The following is a 9,842-nucleotide window of genomic DNA, read 5'->3' as shown; positions in this document are numbered from 1 at the left end:
ACCCACTTGTCCTGGCGTAGGTGGAGTCCACACCTCCCTTAACAATTCGAACAGTTCGGGAGCACAGAGCACGAGGAACTGGGCAGCCCGGGAGCTGGTGTGGGGGCAGCAGGAATGACCGGCTCCCAGGGGCACCTTGGTAATGCCGCAGGTGTGGCCGGTTGATCCCCTGTGGAGACAGTAAAGATTAAGAGGATCATAAGCTGCGTCCAGCACTGCCCTGGGAGAAATCTCCCCGAGCCAGAGCTGCTGCTGTGAGGGCAAGTTGGGGCAGCTCCTGAGTTTAGACAGAGGGGGCAGGAGGCAGGAGCACAGAGAGGAGAGGCAAGGGGGAGAGAGAGACAGAGGCAGAAGGAGAGATAGAAGAGAGACAGAGTTTCAGAGAGGGAGGCAGGGCTGGGACCAGCTCAGAAATCCTGAGGCTTCCCTTAGGCAGGCACTGGCTGCCCTGGGACCTGCCAGGACAGGCCGACAGCGCCCATGAGCTCCAACGTGGCTGCAGCGGTGCCGGCTGCCGTGTCCGCCTCCAGGAAGGAGTCTCCAGGCAGGTGGGGCCTGGGGGAGGAGCCGACAGGTATGGTTAATCTCGAGGCAGATGTAGACCCTTGGGGAGTGGAGTGTGGGTCACAGGTTTGCAGGGACCATGATAGGAGCCAGAGCAACTCAGGCCAAGCCCCCAGGGCTATAGGCAAGTGTAAGGAAACCTGCCAGGAAACCCAGAATCCTAGAAACATGGGGGTCAGAGAGGATAGCTGATCAGATGGGAGAAGAAAGGAGAGAAGAGGGCCCTCAAAGATCAGGAGCAGAGATCCCTAGTGGCCGTGTCCAGAAGGCTCTTGTGCATGATGGAGCCTGAGCCCACCTGCAGAGAGAGGGACGGGGAAGTGGAGCAGAGAGTGTCACTTGTTGAGAACTGGCCATGGAGAAGTGGGGAGGGGGTGTGACAAGGGACACGTTTTCCAGCTGGGAGAGACACGGGTGTGTCTGAATGTGGGTGGATAGGAACGTGAGGACGGTGAGGGAAGGAGGGTGGAGGGGTCCCTGAGGAGGTGGGAATGGCGTGTCACTGGCCCGGCGCAGCCCCCACCCAGCCCAGGCTTGCCCTTAGGCGTGGGCCCCTCGCTCCAGTGCCGCGTGTGTGGGGACAGCAGCAGCGGGAAGCACTATGGCATCTACGCCTGCAACGGCTGCAGCGGCTTCTTCAAGAGGAGCGTGAGGCGAAGGCTCATCTACAGGTGAGAGAGGGGGCCCCCCACCCCAGAGGAGTCCCCCCTCATCTAGAAGAGCCCCGCCGGCCACTGAGTGTTCTGGGAGGGAGGGAGTGGAGGATGCTCAGGGGAGAAGGGGCTGCAGCCAAAGTGTCTGAAACCCATGGCCCAGGGCCCGGGCAGGACCCTGACTCCCTGGGGCTCCCCTCCACCCGCAGGTGCCAGGTGGGGGCAGGGATGTGCCCGGTGGACAAGGCCCACCGCAACCAGTGCCAGGCCTGCCGGCTGAAGAAGTGCTTGCAGGCGGGCATGAACCAGGATGGTGAGTCAAGAACCCCATCCCGGAGAGGCATGGCAGAAGATATGGGGGTGCATGATCCGTGGGGTGTCCTGACCCTTCCCACCTCCCCAGCCGTGCAGAATGAGCGCCAGCCACGGAGCACCGCCCAGGTCCGAATGGACAGCGTGGAGTCAGAAACGGAGCCCCGGCTGCAGCCCCTGGCGACCCCGCCAGCCCTCGCAGGGCCCAGCTCTCGGGGGCCCACACCTGTCTCTGCAGCCAGAGCCCTGGGACCCCAGGCCCTCACGCCTCCGGGGCACCACCACTTCATGGCCAGCCTGATAACAGCCGAAACCTGCACTAAGCTGGAGCCCGAGGATGGTAAGTGGGCCGATGGCTGAGCTCCAGGTCCCACACCTAGGTCCCTGAAAAGCCACTTCTGCCTGCCTCGGAACAGGGGCTGAGGCACAACCTCTCTTCCGACAGCCGACGAGAATATCGATGTCACCAGCAATGATCCCGAGTTCCCCTCATCCCCATACTCCTCCTCCTCTCCCTGTGCCCTGGACAGCATCCATGAGACGTCTGCTCGCCTGCTCTTCATGGCCGTCAAGTGGGCCAAGAACCTGCCAGTGTTCTCCAACCTGCCCTTCCGGGATCAGGTATACTCGTCAGGGGGGCTCACGAGTCAGCTGGGCTGGGGGCGCACACCTCCCTGTGCAGGTGATGATTGGAGGGGCACGCAGCTTGGGGATGGTAAAGGCTGGAGACATGCGTGTCTCAGAGTCAGCGATGGTCATGGGCACATATCTCTGGGATGTGGCAGTTGGGGTCATCACTTAGGGGACACTGATGGCCAGGTATGCATGGGGACCAGACATTAGAAGGCAGTGTCTATGCCCCTCTGGGTCTTCTTTCCTCCTAGACAAACCCTCCGGCCTTAGATAGAGATGCTCTGTCTTTGTGTCACAGGGTGGTCTGCACACTGTGAACAGCATCAGTGGGCAAATCTGGGCTCCCTTGGAACACAAATGCCCCCCTGACTTCTGGGTTTGAGTTTCAGCCCAGCCTCTTCATGCCTCTGGGCTTCTCATGAGCAAGGCGACCTGTCAGCATCCGGGAAGAGAGGCACGCTGAGCGCAGCAGTCCTTAGCCAGTGGTTTGGATGAAGCAGCTCAGAAGCGACTGAGTCTGCTGAGTATGGCCGACTTGGGATGCTGGTGGGGAGTGTCCCTGAGCTGCCCAGCTTTTCACGGCTCCAGGATTTGCCTGTGCTCCACCTCTACCTTTCGATGGAGCCCAGAGAATGTCTTAGAACTGAGGCATCTGGGCTGGATGGTGCCAAGACCCAGAGCTCCGAGCCCCTGGCTGATGTCAAGCAGAGGTCAGAATGTTCTGGGTACCTGGGACCAGCCCGTCCTCTCCTAAGACAGCTGAGAACGTGGCAGAGGTTCCAGGCTGGGCCAGAGGAGCTGTGATCAGCCATCACACTTGCCCTCACCCCCCTCTCTGGGCACAGGTGATCCTGCTGGAAGAGGCGTGGAGTGAACTCTTCCTCCTTGGAGCCATCCAGTGGTCTCTGCCTCTGGACAATTGCCCACTGCTGGCCCTGCCCGAGGCCTCTGCTGGCGGCAGCTCTCAGGGCCGACTGGTGCTGGCCAGTGCGGAGACTCGAATCCTGCAGGAAACCATCTCACGGTTCCGGGCACTGGCAGTGGACCCCACGGAGTTCGCCTGCATGAAGGCCCTGGTCCTCTTCAAACCAGGTCTTTGTCCAAGTCTTAGAGGAGAGTGGGCGGGGATGAAGGCAGGGAATTTTGGTGACTTCCTTCTGCCTCTCACTTTCCCTCCATCACCCATCATAGACCTGAATGTGTGTAGACTTCTTCCCTGCGAGCAGGAGGGGAGGGCTGCATGGCTCCTGGGCTGCTGGGCTCCCCACTCCTGAGGCTCTGGCTGATGGTGAGCGGGTGGGGGGCCTTGGAGGGAAGCTCACAGCTGCTGCTTCTCTCCAGAAACACGCGGCCTGAAGGATCCTGAGCACGTGGAGGCCTTGCAGGACCAGTCTCAGGTGATGCTCAGCCAGCACAGCAAGGCCCATCACCCCAGCCAGCCTGTGAGGTGACCTGAGCACCTGCCTACTTGCCCATCTGTCCCTTCAGCTCTCTACCACTCTGCCCACCTTTTTGACACTGTCTTAGGGCTGCACTCATTAGATGGGACAGGGATCTCAGTGCAACCAGCACATGGCTGACACCTACTGTGTGCCAGGCAGAGCACCAGGCCCAGGAATAGGGACCAAAAAAAGCATAAAGCAAGCTCACTGCTTCTAGGGGATGCCCGGCCCAGTGGCCATGCTGAAGTTGAGGATCAGCCTAGCGGGTACTGAGGGCTGCATGCATATGAAGGAGACAGAGACCCACTGGGAGGCAGGGTGCAAAGCACTGCTGAGAGGGATTTGTGGAGGCACGGCTGGTGTTGAGGAAGGAGAGGGTATACAAGGAGAGAAACTATCATTTACAAAGGGAGCGTATTAAGTGTTAGTCACTCAGTCATGTCTGACTCTTTGTGACCCCATAGACTGTAGCCCACCAGGCTTCTCTGTCCATGACTGAAGTGGGTACCTAATCCCTTCTCCAGGATCTTCTTAACCCAGGGATCAAACCTTAGCCTCCTGCATTGCAGACAGACTCTTTACCATCTAAGCCACCAGGGAAGCCCACAAAGTGAGGGAGAGAAGCAAATATACATATATTCTTAGGTCAAGAGACCAGTTTGAAAGGCAAAACTGATTGCCGCCAGTGAGAAGGTAGGGGTCTAAACCAGAACGGCTCTCTGGAACCAGCCTGCTCAGGACTTTGAAGGGCAGCCAGAGGCCAAATCTGGTTTGGCAGGCAGAGAGGAGCCACTGCAGATCATTGAGCAGGAGAATGCTTTCCACAGAGCTGGCTTCACACAGAGGCGTGGTGGTGAGTGCAGAGCCTCCAACAGGGAGGAAGGCAGACCCTGCCATGATCCAGGGAGTCCTTGAAGGTCTGTTTGTGGGAATGGAAAGGCAGTGACAGATGCAGGAGCCTCCGGGCGTTGGGATGGCTCAGACCTGGTATTTGAGTGGATAAAGAATGAGATAGAGGAGCTCTTTGGGGAAAGAGGTAGATGACAGAAAAAGGAAAGTCGGGAAGAAGAGTTTTCAGGGAACATGACAAAATCTGGCATAAGCCACAGGCATGGACCCTAGCCTGGGCCTGGCTGTGTATGGAGGACAATGGTTACTGGCTGAGGCTGGGGCTGCGGAGACGGTGGGGCAAGAGACAGTGCTCTGGGGCTGTCCAGCTTGCCCCAGCACCAGCAGAAGCATGATGGGGGGTGTATGATGGCTCAGTGCCACCCATTTGGCTCTCACAAGAGAAACAAAGACCTTGGTACTGCAAAGCAATTTCAGTAGGTCATTGGGAGGTGGGGGAGGCTTCCCATAGACCTCTGTGGTAGAACAGAGGTTCTGAACCTGGAGCTGTCCCACTTGGATGTGGCCTCCTGACCGTGGGCAATGACCCCAGCTGTTAGATCTCCCACCCAAGGAAGGTCAGCATAATGCGCCCCCATCTGCCTCTCGGGACTTCACCATCTAGCTTCTCTGAGCTGGGAACCCTTGCCTTGGCAAATGGTTCTTATTTAAAAACTACAATGACTATTTTTATGGATGAGTATATCAAGCCATCTTATCATCCTAGGTGGCTTACAGAGAATTTATATCCTTTCTTTCTCCCCACACTACGTGGCTTGTGGGGATATTAGTTCCCCAACCATGGATCAAACCCAGGCCCCATGAGTGAAAGCACTGAGTCCTAATCACTGAACCACCAGGGAATTCCCAGGAATTTATTTTCTTATTCAATATATGTGGTATTAATGATCATGTAATTATAATAATTATATGATTATTAATAACATTCACATACTATTAATGTAAGTAACTTCTTACTTTATAATCTTTACACATAATAAACAATATTTATTCACTATTTTCATCACACTCCTTAACTAAACACTGGAGGAAGGCCACAGTGGGTCCGGGGTAGGTGAATGGGGCCTTTCCTTGAAATTCCTCCTTACTTGCCCTGGGCACCTCTCATCTCTCCTCTCCATTCCCTCTGCCTCTCCTGGAATGGCGCTGGGCCCAGGACTCAGGCTCTGAAGCTGATAATCACGCTGTTGGTGTCCTGTCTCCTGTCCAGGTTTGGGAAATTGCTCCTGCTCCTCCCGTCTTTGAGATTTATCAGTTCTGAACGTGTTGAGCTCCTCTTTTTCCGCAAGACCATAGGGAATACTCCGATGGAGAAGCTCCTTTGTGACATGTTCAAAAACTAGTGGAAGTAGAAATAAAATGAGTGCAACCACTCTGTGAAGCAATCTACTGAAGCTAAAAATCTGGGCTGCCCTTTGATTTGGCAGTTGCACTCATGGATATGTGTACCTGTCAGAAATGTCCACCAAAAGAATGTTTGAAGCAGCTTTTTTCATAACAGCCCCAAACTGTACAGTGACAGCAGGGTGGACTAATTAACTGTGGTCTATACGTATTCAGTCGTGTCTGACTGTTTGCGGCCTCATGAACTGTAGCCCACCAGGCTCATCTGTCCATGGAATTCTCCAGGCAAGAATACTGGAGTGGGTAGCCATCCCCTTCTCCAGGGGATCTTCCCAACCCAGGGATTGATCTCACATCTCCTGCATTGCAGGCAAATTCTTTACCATCTGTGCCACCAGGGAAATCTTATAAAACAGCAATAAAAAGGAATGAACCATCAATATTGTGTGACAACATGGATCTATTTCAGACACAAACAAAACCATCCAGGCACCAGTTCTGATTATATAAAGTTTAAGAACAGGCAAAACTAAGCAATGGTTGTAGAAGTTAGAATAGAGGTTACCTCTGGGTGGGGGGTGGGGTTGACTGGGAAGGGGCCCAACGTATGCTAAAAATGTTCTTCATTTTGATCAGGAGGGTGGTTTTGCAAACTTATTCACTCATTAAAAATTAATTGCACCATGTGCTTAAGATTTGTGCACTTTATTGTTGGACCTAAAAAAAAAAAAAAGTGAAAAAACAAAAACAGGAAAATAAATGTGGCCAAGGTTCTCCCTTTGAGGACACTGATGGTGTAAGCACAGGGTTGAGTTCCATCTGGTTGCCACTCTGAGTCAGAGTCCAGGTGCCATGAATTCAAATCCAGTGAAAAATCTCCCAGAGGATTCAGCAACCCAGCTTCTCTCCAGATGGCATCCCAGTACCCCAAAGCTTCTCCCCATCGTTCTTCCCCATCCTTCATCACCTCCCTGAAAATAAAGGTGAGCACCATGCAACTCAACATAGCAGCCACAGGCACTCTTTGTGGAGGGGAATCTCCATCACTTTTTAATTCCTTATGGAAAGATGAAGTTCAGACAAACCTCTTCCTTTCCAAAGGCAGATCCAGAAGACCTAGGAAAAAGTACTTTTTAAAATGTTAATATGTATGAGGCACTAGATACACCAAGACAGTGAAATAAGCACTGAATGTGTATTGTTATTTAACTCTCAGATTAATCTGGCAGAGGGATCAACTATCCCCATTTATAAGTGAAAATTAAGAGAGGACCCAAAACTTGGTGTGACTCTACTTAACTCTGGCACTGCCTTCTCCCCATGCCCCTCTGCCCCTGGAACCAGCTGAACAATTCTGTTCATTTTCTATCTCCAAAGAAGAAATGTTTAAAGCCCAGAAGAAAAAAAGGCCTTGTGAGAAATCCTGGTGTTTCCTTGCCCTTTGGCCTGTGTATGCATTCTCCTCGTTTTTCAGAGATCTGTTGTCTTGATGCAGGAAGGGTGGTTCAGAACACTCTGCTCTGGAAATGATGGCTAGACTGGTGCCCAGAGAGGACACAGTAGGGCAAATACTGCCCAGCTTAATCCCTTCCCACTTAAGCACTACTCGAGACTCTTGAACTTCCAGAAGCATCTGACTTGCCTCAGTTATTTGGGTCATTTAATGTCGATAATGCCATGATACTAGCCAACTCCCTATCCAAAGTTTTATCCATAAGGTTTAAAGGCCCCACATATAGAAAGTCTGAGTAAAGGCATATTAGCAAGAAGCATGGGTGAAGTATGACCAAACAGGCCCAGAACATTATGCTGCAGTCTTGCTTTTGGGAATACAAAACTGCAAAGGCAGCCAGCTGAAGTTCACATGCTAGTATCTGGGATGTGTGAGCACACCAATTCTACACTGGGATAGAGACTGGGACCTCCAGGAAGAAGTCTTGGAGAATTAGAGGAGGTCAGTTGAGTTCAGTTCACTCACTCAGTCGTGTCCGACTCTTTGCAACCCCGTGGACTGCAGCATGCCAGGCTTCCCTGTCCATCACCAACTCCCGGGGCTTACTCAAACTCATGTCCATCAAGTCGGTGATGCCTCCCAACCGTTTCATCCTCTGTCATCTCCTTCTCCTCCCACCTTCAATCTTTCCCAGCATCAGGGTCTTTTCTAATGAGTTAGTTCTTCACATCAGGTGACCAAAGTATTTGAGTTTCAGCTTCAGCATCAGCCCTGCTGATGAATATTCAGGACTGATTTCTTTTAGGATGGACTGATTGGATCTCCTTGCTGTCCAAGTGACTCTCAAGAGTCTTCTCCAATACCACAGTTCAAAAGCATCAATTCTTTGGTGCTCAGCTTTCTTTATAGTCCAACTCTCACATCCATACATGACTACTAGAAAAACCATGGCTTTGACTAGACGGACCTTTGTTGGCAAAGTAATGTCTCTGCTTTTTAATATGCCATCTAGGTTGGTCATAACTTTTCTTTCAAGGAGCAAGCAGCTTTTAATTTCATGACTGCAGTCACCATCTGCAGTGATTTTGGAGCCCCCCAAAATAAAGTCTGTCACTGTTTCCATTGTTACCCAATCTATTTGCCATAGAGTGGTAGAACCAGATGCCATGATCTTAGTTTTCATTTTTTTTCAGGTGGGTATGTTTTATTATAATATTTTCAGATTACCAATTCATATATTCATTTTTTTTGTTTTTTGCCATACATTCACATGAATCAGCCATGTGTGTACATGTATTCCCCATCCTGACCCTCCCTCCCACCTACCTACCCATCCCATCCCTCAGAGTCATCCCAGTGCACCAGCCCTGAGCACCCTGCTCCATGCATTGAACCTGGACTGGCGATCTATTTCACATATGATAATATACATGTTTCAATGCTATTCTCTCAAATCATCCCACCCTCGTCTTCTGCCAGAGTCCAACAACCTGTTCTTTACATCTGCGTCTCTTTTGCTGTCTCACATATAGGGTCATCATTACTGTCTTTCTAAATTCCATATATATGCATTAATATTACTATATTGGTGTTTTTCTTTCTGACTTACTTTATTCTGTATAATAGGCTCCAGTTTCATCCACCTCATTAGAACGGATTCAAATGCAATCTTTTTCATAGCTGAGTAATATTCCATTGTGTATATGTACCACTGCTTTCTTATCTATTCATCTGCTGATGGACATCTAGGTTGCTTCCATGTCCTGGCTATTATAAACAGTGCTGCAAGGAACATTGGGGTACATGTGTTTCTCAATTGTGGTTTCCTCAGTGTGTATGCCCAGCAGTGGAATTGCTGGGTCATAAGGCAGTTCTATTTCCAGTTTTTTAAGGAATCTCCACACTGTTCTCCATAGTGACTATACTAGTTTGCATTCCCACCAACAGTGTAAGAGGGTTCCCTTTTCTCTGCACCCTCTTCAGCATTTATTCTTTGTAGACTTTTAGATAGCAGCCATTCTGACTGGAGTGAAATGGTACCTCATTGTGGTTTTGATTTGCATTTCTCTGATAATGAGTGATGTTGAGCATCTTTTCATGTGTTTGTTAGCCATCTATATGTCTTCTTTGGAGAAATGTCTGTTTAGTTCTTTGGCCCATTTTTTTGATTGGGTCACTTATTTTTCTGGAATTGAGCTGCAGGAGTTGCTTGTATATTTTTGAGATTAATTCTTTGTCAGTTGCTTCATTTGCTATTATTTTCTCCCATTCTGAAGGGTGTCTTTTCACCTTGCTTATAGTTTCCTTCATTGTGCAAAAGCTTTTAAGTTTATAGGTCCCATTTGTTTACTTTTGCTTTTATTTCCATTACTCTGGGAGGTGGGTCATAGAGGATCCTGCTGTGATTTATATCAGGGAGTGTTTTGCCTATGTTTTCCTCTAGAAGTTTTATAGTTTCTGGTCTTACGTTTAGATCTTTAATCCATTTTGAGTTTATTTTTGTGTATGGTGTTAGAAAGTGTTCTAGTTTCC

At 50.6% G+C, this 9,842-nt stretch overlaps 1 protein-coding gene across 1 annotated transcript; it reads left to right on the top strand.

Moving 5' to 3' along the window:
- Window positions 1-438: 438 nt before the first annotated feature.
- NR2E3 (nuclear receptor subfamily 2, group E, member 3) lies at window positions 439-6,066 on the top strand. The gene is made up of 8 exons (XM_010834473.1): window positions 439-574; window positions 1,109-1,235; window positions 1,427-1,530; window positions 1,621-1,869; window positions 1,975-2,150; window positions 3,008-3,254; window positions 3,504-3,609; window positions 5,724-6,066. Exons 1-8 carry the CDS (start codon window positions 481-483, stop codon window positions 5,854-5,856), a joined length of 1,236 nt encoding a protein of 411 aa, XP_010832775.1. The 5' UTR covers window positions 439-480; the 3' UTR covers window positions 5,857-6,066.
- The last annotated feature ends 3,776 nt before the right edge of the window (window positions 6,067-9,842 follow it).

The sequence above is a fragment of the Bison bison genome, unplaced genomic scaffold (assembly GCF_000754665.1).
Source record: "Bison bison bison isolate TAMUID 2011002044 unplaced genomic scaffold, Bison_UMD1.0 scf7180017864034, whole genome shotgun sequence".
Taxonomy (NCBI): domain Eukaryota; kingdom Metazoa; phylum Chordata; class Mammalia; order Artiodactyla; family Bovidae; genus Bison; species Bison bison.
The sequence above is the reverse complement of the archived record's forward strand: the minus strand, read 5'-3'. Positions and strand labels throughout refer to the sequence as shown.